This window comes from Parathielavia appendiculata (assembly GCF_033297405.1).
Source record: "Parathielavia appendiculata strain CBS 731.68 unplaced genomic scaffold N657scaffold_1, whole genome shotgun sequence".
NCBI lineage: Eukaryota > Fungi > Ascomycota > Sordariomycetes > Sordariales > Chaetomiaceae > Parathielavia > Parathielavia appendiculata.
In genome coordinates, this window is record NW_026944220.1 from 4,827,609 (window position 1) to 4,841,459 (window position 13,851).

The window sequence follows — 13,851 nt, forward strand, 5'->3', positions numbered from 1 at the left end:
TATGTATGAAGCACAATTCATATGCAGTCGTCGTCACGAGTGCTCCATTCAAGGTAACAGTTCGCGTCCACACTCGGGTGTACTTCCGTTTCCTTCAACCCATTACCAGCTTCCCAAGTGCCATTCAGAAGACACCAAGGCCTTCCCAGTCGATAAATGTGGAACAACACCACAAACATGGAAACGACGAGTCTATTGAGGGTATCAAACCGAAAACACGTTCACTCCGCCCGCCCAGCCCAGCCACGCCATTTTCAGCCTAATCCCTGTCCTTCTATACAATCTCACCACGCCACATGCACCAACCTCCCCAGCAAGCGGTAGGGTATAGATCAGCTTGAGATATAGCACCCATATACCAGGATTGGGTTACCCTCTCTCACCCATTCCATAATATCCCTCACTAGAGCCCTGGACCCCAGGTACTCCCCGCCCGTCCCCCATTCGCCTCGACCTCGTACCTCCCCAGACTCTCCTGCCACGTCTGCCAGTCGAACCCTTCATCCATAGCCATGTCCATATCCTCGGCGCCCATGATGTTGGGCAGATTGCGCAGGATATCAGGCGAGCCGTTCGTCGGCACCGGCCACAGCCACGGCGGCAGGCTCTCCTCCACAACACCACCACCATTCGCAGCTGGAGCCGGCGCCTGCGCCATCCCCTGCTGCTGGACCTGCTGCTGCTGCTGGGGTTGGAGCTGAGTGGGCAAGGACATCGGGGTCGGAATCCGGCCCAGCTGCTGTTGCTGCTGCTGTTGTGGTTGTGGTTGTTGGATGCCCTGAATCGGCATGTTGCCCGGGTCATAGCCCATACCTTGGACGCCCTGTTGTGCGGCGCCCGGTAATTCGCCCGCCGGGGAGCTGTAGATCGCGGCCCGGATGATATCGTCGGCGGCCGAGTCCCAGAGCCCGACAAAGTCGGTGGGAATGAAGGAAGGGTTCGCCATGGCGTCGTCAAGATACTGCATCAGTTCCGGCTTGGCAAAGTTCGCGGGAATACCGCCGGGTCGCATGTTCATCGAATTCATCTGCGGGACGGTGTGGCTCCTTTCTATAAGTCGTGGTTGTGGCGCCTGTTGTGCTTGTTGTTGTTGGGCATTGATAGGCTCCTGCGATGGCGGGGGCAAGTTGACGAGCTTGCGCCATCGCTCGAGAGCAAGGGCTGCTTTCATGGAGGTAGGGATGGCGGCAAAGGATGTCGGGGGCGTCCCAGACCGGTCCTGCCGGTCGAGCTCACGCGCTGCCTGCGGATCCGTCTGCAACCGAGCGATCTCGGCATCGCGGTGCTTCTTCACCTTGAGGTACAGCTTCCTCAGTGGCATCCACACGGCGTGGTGGCTCATCAGCTTCTCGATCTCAGCAGGGTTGGGCGATTGGAAGGTTAGGTTCAGCGCTGCCCACGCGCGCTCCGCCTTGGGGCCCCACGGCCGGTGCGAGACTTCGATCAGGGTGTAGGCCAGAGCATGCCAGTGCGTCCATGTCTCGAAGAGCCAGCGCCACTGCTTCCCCCGCGGATCCGTCTTCAGAATATGGCTGTACTCGAACACGTCAAGTCCCGCATTGAAGAGACGGGCCCGGACGTCGTCGGACAGCACATGGTCGTTGCCCGGTCCCGGGAATAATACGGGTTGGTAAATCATCAGCGTCATTTTGGCAACGACGATTCGGGTGATGTTGGATGCAACCCAGAACAGGGCGCTCGAGGTGTCCTTCAGCAGCCGCTGTTCGACGCGCTGAGACACCTCCCTGAGCAAAGCCTCTCGCTCCTCCAAAGACTTGTTAGCCAACTTGGATTCGTCCAGATATGCAGGCGTCAGGCCCGACGATACGGTGTGCAGCCGTCTCGCAAGCGAGCAAATTTCGTATCGGACAAGCGAGAAGGCCATGTCTGTGGTGCCTTCCCTTGGCTCGGGGAGGCGCGGGCATTCGGGGGAGATGTCTGAGTCGTTGATGTTGAGCGGAATCTGCGTGTCGAACGTCCCGGGAACAATAGTGAGATCGGTCCCTTGGTCCTCGGCGGACCGAAGATCCAAGACGCACACGGCCCAGAAAAGCCTGCGACGCATCTCAATCTCGAAGGGCGTCAGATTCGGGAAGTGGGTTCCGTCGCGATGTAGGCCCAAGACCTGACTGAGGCGAATGAGGAGGCCGGTGAGAGTCCACGCAAAGATGGTGTCGTCGTGCCGACGGACGAGGACAAGGAAGAGCATGAGAGCCTGGAGTACTGTGAAGTCGGGTTTGGTGAGGAACTCGGCCTTGGCCAGCGCCTGCTCGGTCGCGAAGCGGTATTTCTGCATCAGGACGCTCTTCTCGGTGCCAAAATTGAGTTTGACCTGCACGTGTCAGCAGGGACACCTATCCCTGAATCGGAATACACATACCTCGTCCTCGTCTAGCGAGGTGGTGGCAGCGTAATAGATGGCAAACATGAGCGCTTCGGTCGAAGGAGTGAGACTGTCGAGGTTATGTCGGACGTCCTTGATCAATTTGCTCATTGTTGGCACGTGAACGACCTTGAGGATGGGGTCAACGTTCTCCGTGTAGACCTGCCAGATGAAGGGAATCTGGGATGGTAAGGGGTGCAGGGGTTTCAGGTCGACGTCGGCTGAGCGGTATCCGAGAATGAAGGACTGGTGGTCCATCAAGTGCTTGTCGTGGTCGGCTGACTCGGGCGTCGCTTCGGCGTCTGACTCGTCCGACTCGTCGGTGAGATACTGCGACGCCTTGCGCAGTTCCTCCAGCTATCGTCGTCAGAACTGGCACGCCGCGGCCGGGGGGGTTGTACTGTTGACATACCTCGTCGTTGATGGACGACCACACCGAGCTACTAACGTATCGCGTCACGCCCTTGTCGCTCAGGACCAAGCGGCCAAATTGCTTGTGCACATCGGGCGACGCCTTCCCGTATGAGTCCGTTTCTGACAGGGGCCTCGACTCTGGGCCGGTCTGCAGCCTCACGCCGGCCATTGAAGGGGAATCATGACCAAAGCCGCCGATGGGGCCGCCGACGGAGTTGGCGCCAGGCCAAAGTCGTCCTCCAGCGGTGTGCTCGTCCCTCGAATAGGCCGTCCCTTCGGGCGAGTTCCCGGCGCTGTGAGGGTGGCGCACCGGCTCGACCTCGATCTGACCGCTCAGTTCTTCGACGATCCCCTCCAGCTTCCGCAGCCGTTTCATCAGTTCCAGCTCTCGCTCACTCGAGGGCGGTTTTGCCAGCGCACTGGGGTCCTTGGGGCGCGGACGGCGAGGGGCTCGGCCGGGGGCAGGGAAGATGCAGGGGATCTCGGCCCTTCGACAATTGGAGCAGGGCATGTGTTTGTCGCAGCGAACCTTGACCTGTCAGCAACAGCGCAGCCAGGGCGGAAAAAGGGTTCCGCACCTTTCTTCTCCTACATGTAACGCAGCTGCGCGGGTTCAAGGCGGCCGTAGGTGCTGCCGTGGGAGAGTAGACGGAAGCGCCCGGGGGCGGATGACGGGCTAATGCCATGATCTGCTGGGGGTCATACCCATCATGGGCGCTCGTCATCGAGGCGGCGTCGGGTGGTCGGGGGGTGTCAACGGCCCCGGAGGGTCTCATAATCGAACCTTCACCGTCCATGGTTGCGCCGTGGTTGAGAGAGAGGTAAAACAAGCGGGCAAGCTGCGGGATTCGGGGCGCGGAGAAGGCTCAAAGCCGTCGTTGGCGGGGTTAGGCGGATTCACACTGCTCATTTGGCGGGTGCATGCGATCGTCGCTGGTGTCGTGATTCGTGTGCTTCCCCTTGTGTGTCCCTATTCTTGATTGTCGTGATGATGCAAAGGGTGTTGTGGCCGTTTAGGAATCAAATTCGCACTATGCAACTTTGATGTGGTGAGTTGATTTGCGATAGAACATCGTCAAAATGCGATACACAGTAAGGGTACACTGATGATGTGGTGGGGCTTATCGCCATGCCAAGAATCTTAATTATTGTGGTCAATGCTTTTTTTGCGCCACCGTCTGGTCGTTGCATAATTCACATCTCCCAGCTTCCGTCGAGATTTTCGACTTTTCGCCAAACTTTCGGTGTTCTTATCGGAATGTGATCTCGGGTCTAGATGCACCGTAGTTCACAACTCCAGAAGAGGGCAGTTCAAGTTGAAGTTCCGCCCTAGAGTTGAACGGCAGCATGTTCCCAAAAGGAGTTGCCAAGCCATCATCCATCCTCAGTCCACTCCGTATCGCTTCCCAAAAAAGGAGAATGAACATACAATTAGAAAACACGAAATCAACAAAGGGGAAGGACAAGTACTAGAGTACAACGAAGATAAAAAGGTGGGAGTGAGTGGGAAGAAGATGCAGTAAACGTGAAAGGAGCCAATACCGTCTTTTTTCAACTCACTCAACAGCCACTAACAGACATATCCTACCTCATTGGTTCAGACCATTGTTTTCCGCTCTTGTCAGCCTATCAAACCCCTGCTAGTCGCTGCTGAGTCTGTTGAAAAAAAGACGGTAGTCCCTTTCACAGCTGGCAATCTGTTTCGAAGCCTGCAACGGCGTGACTCACACTTTATCATCTTTCATGCCCTTACCCCTCGAGAACACTGACGGGTTCTTGCTGTCTGGATCGATGTTCTGGCCAGTCCTGTGAAGAAACAAAGGACCAATACCCATCTGCAGAGGACCTGGATCCATCTCATTCTCGGGTTATGTCGACAAGCCCCGTGGTCCGCGTCGGCGTTGCTGCCATTGTGCAGGATGCTCAGGGGCGAGTTGTGATAGGAGTGCGGAAGGGTTCACATGGTGATGGTTGGCACTCCGATTTCCGTTGTTTTTTTTTTCCCCTTCCTGCTTCTTGACATTTCGCCACCTTTCTTTCAAGTCTATTCCTTCTCCCTCTTCGCTTTTGTCTTTTTGCTCTCTTCCTGCCCTTAACTGGCTATTCTTTTCGGAGTAACTGATTCAGTATAACACCCAGGTCAATGGCAGCTCCCTGGCGGCCACCTGGAAGTGGGAGAGAGCTACTTTGCTTGTGCTGAGCGGGAAACGCTCGAGGAGACGGGGCTCGTTGTCCACGCTGAGAAATTCATCGCTCTGACCAACGACGTCTTCAGCCCAACGAAGCATTACATTACAATCTTTGTGCTATGTCGGAGAGTTGACGAGACAGAACAACCAAAGGTGGATTTGTTGTGGCAACCAGCTCTCTCTTAGCAGCACTGACTGTGATCCAGGTCTTGGAGCCCGAGAAGTGTGCGTCGTGGGAGTGGAAGTCCTGGGATGATATCAGAGGCGCCATTGAAGGAGAGAGTGGCCAGAAAAAAGTGTTTCTGCCTATGGTTAATTTGCTTGCGGATCATCCTCAAATCGAGGTGCTGCTGAGGTGAAAATGGAAGGAAGAGTTGGCACCTGCTTGGGCATATGGGTTCGTGTTTTGGGAAAAGAAGAAAAAAGGCCGAGACAGCCGGGTTGAAAAGTAGTGAAGCACTTGACGCCGAAGTCACTGATCTCGGCCGAGACGGCATCAGCTCCTTTTTCAGTGAGCACTACTGCACCAGTACTGCCGCCTGAACTGGACGAAGCCCGCGAATCCACGGCTGCACTTCAGCCCGGTCCCAAGCATGACCATGCTCTGCCGCACAGTGCCATCGCCACGTCCTGGCCCTGCGACACCTGTGAATATAGGAACTGGTAGGTCATAGTGATGGAACGAACAGTGTGAATATCGCATTAAGCACACGAATATCTGGTCTGTTCGCTAGCAAGTTAAGCCAGACATACATCCCAATAACAAGTAATAATGAAAATAACAAGTAATAATGAAGTACATATAACGTTAGCACCTTGTCCTCTTGGGTTGTTGTTACTCAAACTTCGGCCAGGATGGTTTGGCATTCAATGACTCAGGCATGACTCCCAGAAGCAACTACTATACATGCGTCATCTTCTATGGACCGTCATTGTGTACATCGCAACAAAGAGGCCGGCTGACTCATCCGAAAGTAGCAACATGACGATGAGAGCCGTGGAACGGCCGCCCAAGAAGCCAGGTTTCTCACATACCCCAAGTATGCCAGGTACCCAGGTACCTAATTACTACCTCAGTAACCCGCGATTTCCACAATCAAATCCCCATTGCCTTGTGCCGCCATGACGGCCGACTTCCCACATTTCCCCGACTTGCAATAATAAGGGCACGCCGTGCCCACCCTGTAGACGGCCGCGGCCACATCCCGGCAGTAGCTCGAGACATACCCTCCTATGGACCCCAAGCCCCATCCGGCAATGTAGGCAGGCGGCTCGCCCGCAAACGAGTTGGCCGTGCACATGAAGGTCGCCTCGCCGCCAATAGGCCCCACGACGCACCGCGTGGTGTCGAGCCGCTGGAGGTAGATGTTGCACGCGGCGAGGTTCTGGAGCCCGGCCGGTCTCAGCATGCGACCGTCTGGAGCGATCATCCGGCCGTCGGGCCCGTAGCCCTGGTAATCTGCCGTGTGGCATGTGTCAGTCCATCGTTTGGCGAGTCCGGGGCCGGGCCCGGATGGAGTGCCGTTGTCCTCGGCGAGGTAGTCCACCGTCATTTTGTAGAGCTGCTCGGGGGTGAGGCCGAGGGACTCGAGGGTGGGGAGGCCCGGGCCGGGCGTGATGTGGATTGCGTTGGGCGCATCTCTCTTGATTCCGGGGGATGGGTGAGCGAGGGCGGGCAGGGCGAGGGCGCCGAGCACCAGCGAGAAGAGCGAGATTCGACCCATGATGATCGTGTCCATGTCGACAGGTGGGGTTTGTTGGTTGGAATGGGAGCGTCCGGTTGGATGCGGAACAAAGGCAGTGAAGGCAGAGCACAGATCTCATTAACGTTTGGAGGCTCCAATACTTATACACAAACGCATGATGCGGAGGCCTCCATTGCCTTCACGGCAATTCGTGCTGCCTCCACCAATCTCACTCGCATACACCCCGGCAGCAAGCCTTAGATGAGAACCCAAGGTTGAGACTTGGCACTCAAGCGAGATATTGGGCTTGATTGGTCGATACACTTCAAGTTACACTCGGTCCTGGGTTCGATCTGTTGCCCCAATGCCTGCAGTGCTATGCCTAGGTGAGGGAGGTAGTTATTGACTCCCTAAAACGGAACATCTCTCGCCAAATCGCAGGTGCCAGCGGATGCTGCGGACGACCGCATGAAGCCTGCTGCCGTCCCCTGAGTTCGAGATGCGTTGAGGATTGGACGGGCGACCAGCAGCATACGCCCTGAGATCATTTTGACAACAACCTCCCCCCTCCCCCCCCCCCCCCCCCCCCCCCCCCCCCCCCCCCCCCCCCCGAAACAACCGCGCTATGATATGTTTGGAAGACGGGGCCAGAAACAGAGGGGCTCTCCTCTGTTAACCTTTGTTTAAGCAAAGGGTGAAGCCGGCCGGGCTGTGTTGCAGAACCGTTCAGGCTTCAGCCAATCGAGCACTGCCATCGCGCACAGCGCTCTACGCTCAGAACCACAGACGCCCTGCGATTTGCTCCCCGTGTTCCTATTGAGAATGCTGATCTCTGCTCAGATTCCAGTCGTTTGATTGGTGCTCAAGAAGGTACACCTCAGCGTGCTGTGCAACATCAGCACACCTGTCCCAGGATTCTGAATGGGAAGCCTTAGCTAGCACACCACCACGACTATCAAGCACACCGCTATTCCTGGTTGGGAAAAGCGAGTACGTCACACTGCAGCAGTACAAGCAGAATTCCTTTGACAACTGCCAGGCCAGCCGCAGCCCGCCACAAAGCTAGCAGCAACCACAACAGCATCAATAGCATTAACAGCATCAACCGAATGGTTATCGTAGATAGCTTAATTCTGCTGTATCTCTGATGTTTTGAAACATTCTAACGATTCATCAAAGAACCAGTAAACTGTATGCTGGTCTTTCTGATGTTTTGAAACATTCTAACGATTCATCACAAGATCCTTTCCTCACACCTGAAACTCAGCATAGAACAAACACGCCCCAACAGCATAACTGCAAAACCCCCTTCTTCCCCGCCCCACCTTCCCAACGCCAACCATCTCCCGCCTGCTCACCCGGTCACAGTGACACGGCAGGTTTCCCTCTTCCACATCATTTGTGTCGGCCCAGGGTCCCCATCCAAACCCCATTGGGCACCGGGCACAAGCGTAGTATGGACCACTGGCGTGGCCGTTGACGTTGCCGGGCAGGACGTGGGGTAATGTGGTCGAAATACCGCATGTAGGGCACGGCGGGCCCGGGATCAGGAGCAAGGGACCGACTGGCCTTGGAGTTGTTAAAACACGTCGTTGTGGTTGTAGCAGGCAGAGCGTTGAGTCCAGGTGTATGATGGATGGATGGATGGAATTTAGTTCTCCCGGAGGCACGAAGCCTAAAGGGCATTGCACGTTAACTACATCCAATTCGTTGACGTTCGGTCATCAACTCGTATAAGCCCTCTACTCGTTTCCCCTGTCTCACGCCACTAACTATTGCCTCTTGACTTGGGTTTTAGCAGATCGACTTGGAGGCTGCGTTCTCCAAGTGTTCAGCGTCCTATCTTCAGCAGCTACAGCGGGATCTGCTGACTGAGGCTGTGTGGTGTTAGTAGAATTCCCCTACTGTGAATGATCCAATCTCCGTCCTTCCTCGTCAAGATCCAATCTCCCTGTCGCCATTGTGTACTTGATTGTTGCCCGAACTGCTTTCATGTCTGGCGACCACATCTTTGGATCCGATGGTGCTTTCACTCCCAGGTAGAATGAGAGGCTCCCCCGCCTTGCCACTGTGCATTGCAACATGTCTTCCCTCAGAGCTGCCCATCTCACACAACGCAACAGAAAGTGTTCCACTGTTTCCCTCGCTCGGCTGCAGGGACAAAGATCTGACTCGACCGCTCCGATTCTGCTTAGAGAGCCGTTCAGCCTCGCCATTCCGGTTCGGAGTTGTGCCAAGATATGGGCCTCTCTTCGTTTTGACTTGTCGTAGAGATCGCGAGTGTGCTTGCCAGGTAGTGCCACGTCCAGAGTCTTTGAAAATTTGCCTACGCCTTCCGGTAGAACTCTCCCCTGTCGCTGTTTGGCCAAAGCCAATCTGGTTGCGGTGGACTTGGCTTGGGGCATTTGGAGGTTAGATATCTGCCCTTGCCTCGTTGTCCTTTGCGCTGCCGCCTTGGCCTCTAATCCCAACGTAAAGTTGGCTTCCGCTGGAATCCACGGGAAGTTGACCGAGTTCCCTCTTTCTTGGTGCAGTCTAGCCAACTCGTAAATTTGCCGTATAGTGCCTTGGCCGGATTATTGTCGCGGTTGCCTAATCGCTGGTGGCGCTGACTGGTTCCTGGTGACGATGGTGATGTGCCTATGGCAGACGTTGGCCGGAATCTTCTCCAGGGCCATTGCGATGACTGCTAGTTCTGCTGTATATGGGTTCTGCTTCTCCCTCATGCCAAGGGTTACAGCAATCTTGTCACGGTCTCGCTAGTCCTGTTGAAGAGAGTGTCTCGTGCGATGCCACCAGCACCGACAATGCCTTTTTTCACGGATAAGCTGGTTGCAGTCACGATGCCCACGGCTCCGTTGGCCATCTCGGTCGCCTTCTCTCGGTTAGCTTCGATCGTCGGCTGTAGGCGAGGTGCCCAAGGAGCGACGGCGTATTCCTGGATTGTTTCCATATGTTCGGTTTTCATTCCTTTTACCTCACGGGTGATCTTCTGAAGGGGGGAGACGAATCGCGCTGTTATCCGAATTTTCTTCCAAGCTAGGGGATGAGTCCCAGGCAATGTCTGAATGTTGATCCATAGTCTGGCTGCCGCCCGGCTATGTCGTTCTCGTATGGGGAGAATGCTCGCTTCGGCTTCTGCTACAGCCGTAGCCACGGTCCGAAAGGCTCCTCTGATTGCTAGGGCACCGATCATCTGCGCCCTGTTCAGCCAGCTTAGCGCCATATCTTCGGGGAATAGACTCCAAGCGCCGTCACACGCTGTCGGATACCACGTGACCAAGTGGCTTCATTTCCAGATCGCCAGTTTGCCTCGGATACGGACCCGGAGTTGTTGTCCCAGTATGCCCGGCAAACTGGTAGGTGAAAGCGGGCTTCTATGGGGACCACACAGAGGAGGAAAATGTCACCTGTGGGTGGATTGCTTTGCTCGGTGTTGGTTGCTAAGCATTGAGAGGATGGAAAACTCGGGTGATGGAGACCATGTGGCGACAACGTCGTCCTGCAGTTCCTCTGCGAGAACAGATCGATCTAACCCAACCTTATGTGTAAACGTCACATGAAGCACGCGTGAGTATCTGCTCTATTTCATCCAAGACACATCAGGCACCCCGCGTAGAGTTCGGCTCGAGATTTAAAGAAAGGGGACGTGGACAATCCCACCTTCTGATGAAATCCCTCCAGTACCCTCAGGTCATTCCTCGAAATGCGCAGTGGGTTCCCGAGAATTGTGCTTCTTCATGCCCTGCCCACTTGACCAGGTACTCCAGTCCCTTTCCTCCCTGTCGCCACTTCAAAATCTCCGACGTTAGATAATCGTCGCATTGAACCTTCTCAATCGTGGGGGCAACTCTTGAAGGGAGGGCACACGCCGTTGAGGAAATCCTCCCTCCTGGTGACTTGCGCCGCGGGCTCTCTGGTACGCGGTTTGTTGCCCGTGATTCGTACAAGGAATCTACATGAAGTCATGAACTCCACCTGAAAGGTCGCTGCCCCGCCTACCTGAACGCGCTTAAGGACCGCTTCAAGTGGCCATTCCTCAAAGCTTGCGACAGCGGCCTCTAGTGTCTCCTCTTCCAAAGCGCACGCCCGTGAAGATTGCGGCTTGGATAGTTCTGCGCTGGTTTTGGCGGCGCTTTGGACCTTGGGTTGGTGGTGGTTGTTGAGCCTATAGCGATATGGAGTTGGTGCGAAGACGTGCCTGCCTCATGGGCTCTGTGTTTACCCTGCGGCGCTTCCCTCGTGGCGGCTGAATGACATCCCCATCTTTGCCTTGCTTGACGTCACTTCCCACAATAAGAAAGCAGTCCTCCTTGCCGTCAGTATCGCAACGACGCTGCCGTCGACAACGACTTATGTTCTGCTGAAGGTCGACCTGCTCCTCGTCGGGCAATTCGGTGGTACTAGCCCCTCGTTGTTCCAGAGCCTTGCTTCACGTCGTGGCCGAACGACACATGCTTCCGACGTGTCGCCCCAGTGCCGGGGGCGAGGAGGATCCCAGCAGGCTTCACCGGCGAAGCTTCTGTCGCCAGAGCCAGGTTGCTCTGCTGCTGCGTTGTCTTCTCACTGGTCGACTTGGACGCAGCTCAACGGTCTTGGAGGGCGGGGGCGCCATTCTCATCCTGCCCTCTGTCGTCCGGAACGAGAGGATGACATTCTCCGTCGCTCGCTAGATCGCTGTCGTCATGGTGATCAGAATGTTGAAAGGCGGTAGCTGCCAGACCTCAGTTGTGGATCAACCCCACGACTGGAGGCCGGTATCCGCTGGTTCGAGCTCGCTGGTGCTCTTGTCATCCGGCAGTGTGGGTGTGCGTGCCCGCTCTTCTCTGTCATCTGGAATCAGATGATGGTGCTCTGGGCTGCCCGTCCGACTCCTGTCGCCACAGCGATCACAGTGCCGAGAAAGGCAGTGGCTATCGGACTGCTGCTGTGACTTAAACCCAAGACCAGCCGCGGCCAGGCGTGGATTTTGAGGCTGGCCATGAAGGTCCAGCGTCGATAATTGCGCCGCTCGCTTATCATATACGTTATAACGTTATGCAACCAATCCTTTTTGCCCTCCAAATTTATATGTGAAGTGGATGCGGTCATAACGGCCAAGAGTGAATGTGTAATGAACTTCAACTCGGAGCTCATCCCCGGCTCGCGCTTCGAAATGGTCGGATACCGCTGCTGCCGAACTCGTTGTCGATGGGAATCGTTTTCTGGTCCTGGTTCCGGCCAAAATTTTGGTCACCAAATGTCTCATCGTCCCCGATGACAACGTAGGTGTCGAAGATAATTCGCCGCACAGGCCTGCGGGCCACCAGGTAATTCATGTGGGCTGAGTTGACATTTGGCGTAGCATCGTCACGTATTGCAAGCGAACTGGGAGGCGGGGCCGCAACGATAGTTGCTCTTGCGAGGAGGCTGAGTAGGAATACGCAAAGAGTCTGCATTCTGAGCCAGGGTGTAGAATGACCAGATGAGTGATATGTTCTCTTTTTTGCTGTTTCGGCGGGTGGAATGAAGGGAGAAATTGAGACGTAGATCCAGTTGTCTCAAACCAGCATCTATAATTTGTTCCATCCATGGTACATCCCATCCCTCTCGGAGCTTCACCCTCCTCCTGAATGATGTCTAACCTACGTCAGATTTCAAGCAACTATCTTCACTCTCCTCATCTACGATGTTTAACTTACATCAAGCTTCGTTACCTTTGCACTGCTTGAATATGTCAATCACACCTGGCTCTCCGTCGATGCGCTACCTTGCAGCAGAGGTACCCGCCATCCATCCTATCTGATTGGAAGCCCGCTAATTGAAGACCAGGGATGTATGGGGAACAAGTCATATTTTAGATGCGGTTGGCCTAGGATATCATCGAAGGGGGGATGTATTAGAAGGCGACTGATGCGAGGCAAGCACGACAGTTCACGTATTGGGGGCAGTTAGACTGCTATGAAGTGATATCAAAGAACCAAATCGCGGTTCTATATCGGGTAAGGGGGGGTATATGCGTTAACGGGCCCGCCAGCCCCTGGAGGTTGTTAACGGTGGTGACAGTGCGGGTCGCCGTGAGCAAATGCAGGGCAGCTCCCGCGCGAAACAGTTCCCCTTGACCGAACATAGGCCATTCTGCACAACACGCGCGATACTCTAGCCAAGTCGTACAGGCTCACGATTCTAGAAGAGAAGGAAAATAGTCCACTACGCAATCAAGCTACTACACACGCATTTCTACGTAGATTGTATAGTGTGGAAGATACCAACCAACGATCGTACGTACTACTTCACAGCTGGCCCCAGTCAGCTCCTGGTTCAAGTACCCGACTTGGTTCAAGTACCCGACATTCCGGCTCTCAAACTCCTCGACGTCCAGAGTACATGACTGAGACGCTCCCTAGCACATCATTGTCCCGTCCATCCCCGACTATGCACTCCCTACAGATACCCGCAGCAAGCTGATCGTGACGGAGCTGGGTTTCTCAGAAAGCCGCCAAAGCATTGAATGAGTGATGGAAGCACTGAGATTCAACGCTTAACATTGCTTGCCCAAGGCGGAGACGTCTGATCAGCCCTGTCCACGAGGCAATGCCAGTGGCGTGGTATGTCGCTTGTCCCCCGGCTCTCGCAGCATCCATCAGCCAACACCTCGCATTAGTTGATAATCACGATACCTACACTGGAAGGATCTGCTCCATGTACGCCGAAGTCAAAACTTACCCCGTCAACGTAATTCTCCATATGGTCTCCTAGACTTTGAGGCCCGGCTTCAAATGCTCACTCTAGCTGACGGCCAAGGCGGAAAGAAGACTGCAGGGAGCATTGTTCATGCGGCCTGCGGCAAGATATATCAGACATTCAACCCGAGGACGGATAACAGGGGCCGACCACGAGCCTTTGGGCCGCAGGAGCCCACAGCGGTAGAAAAAGCCGCCAACACAATTGCAGTTTGGACGGGAGGGACTGCCGACACGGACAGAGTCATGGAGGAGGCCTGGAGAGAGAGGTGGCTCAAGGAACTAGACGACTGGACAGCAACGAGGCCCGCAGATGACCTTGACCACCAGCATGAGACTATGTTTTAAAGACAAAACCCTAAGGAGACACGACGGCCTCAGCAGAGCGAAGAGTTCACTGTTGATCCAGATTCGAACCGGGGCCATAGGCCTTCGGGCTTTCTTATTCGAAAGGAGAG

At 55.2% G+C, this 13,851-nt stretch overlaps 4 protein-coding genes across 4 annotated transcripts; 1 reads left to right on the forward strand and 3 right to left on the reverse strand.

Moving 5' to 3' along the window:
• Window positions 1-403: 403 nt before the first annotated feature.
• Window positions 404-3,573, reverse strand: N657DRAFT_560927 (uncharacterized protein; the record flags this gene model as incomplete). The annotated part of the gene is made up of 4 exons (XM_062788019.1): window positions 404-2,332; window positions 2,381-2,740; window positions 2,796-3,326; window positions 3,376-3,573. The coding sequence occupies 4 exons, from the start codon at window positions 3,571-3,573 to the stop codon at window positions 404-406; spliced, it is 3,018 nt and encodes a 1,005-aa protein (XP_062653539.1).
• Window positions 3,574-4,385: 812 nt separating this feature from the next.
• Window positions 4,386-5,490, forward strand: N657DRAFT_640432 (uncharacterized protein). The gene is made up of 3 exons (XM_062791968.1): window positions 4,386-4,767; window positions 4,937-5,139; window positions 5,193-5,490. The coding sequence occupies exons 1-3, from the start codon at window positions 4,668-4,670 to the stop codon at window positions 5,343-5,345; spliced, it is 456 nt and encodes a 151-aa protein (XP_062653540.1). The 5' UTR covers window positions 4,386-4,667; the 3' UTR covers window positions 5,346-5,490.
• A 170-nt stretch (window positions 5,491-5,660) lies between these two features.
• On the reverse strand, window positions 5,661-6,910 carry N657DRAFT_640434 (uncharacterized protein). Its single transcript, XM_062791969.1, has one exon. It carries the CDS (start codon window positions 6,708-6,710, stop codon window positions 6,060-6,062), a length of 651 nt encoding a protein of 216 aa, XP_062653541.1. The 5' UTR covers window positions 6,711-6,910; the 3' UTR covers window positions 5,661-6,059.
• Window positions 6,911-11,803: 4,893 nt separating this feature from the next.
• Window positions 11,804-12,109, reverse strand: N657DRAFT_630581 (uncharacterized protein; the record flags this gene model as incomplete). Its single annotated transcript, XM_062790986.1, has 1 exon — window positions 11,804-12,109. The coding sequence occupies one exon, from the start codon at window positions 12,107-12,109 to the stop codon at window positions 11,804-11,806; it is 306 nt and encodes a 101-aa protein (XP_062653542.1).
• Window positions 12,110-13,851: the final 1,742 nt, after the last annotated feature.

Excerpts from the sequence above, each read along its gene's own strand:
- N657DRAFT_640432 (XM_062791968.1), top strand. The coding sequence starts at position 4,668 with ATGTCGACAAGCCCCGTGGTCCGCGTCGGCGTTGCTGCCATTGTGCAG. Across the intron at positions 4,768-4,936 it reads GAAGGGTTCACATGGTGATG|GTCAATGGCAGCTCCCTGGC; the intron begins GTTGGCACTCCG and ends TATAACACCCAG. Across the intron at positions 5,140-5,192 it reads ACGAGACAGAACAACCAAAG|GTCTTGGAGCCCGAGAAGTG; the intron begins GTGGATTTGTTG and ends ACTGTGATCCAG.
- N657DRAFT_640434 (XM_062791969.1), bottom strand. The coding sequence starts at position 6,710 with ATGGGTCGAATCTCGCTCTTCTCGCTGGTGCTCGGCGCCCTCGCCCTG.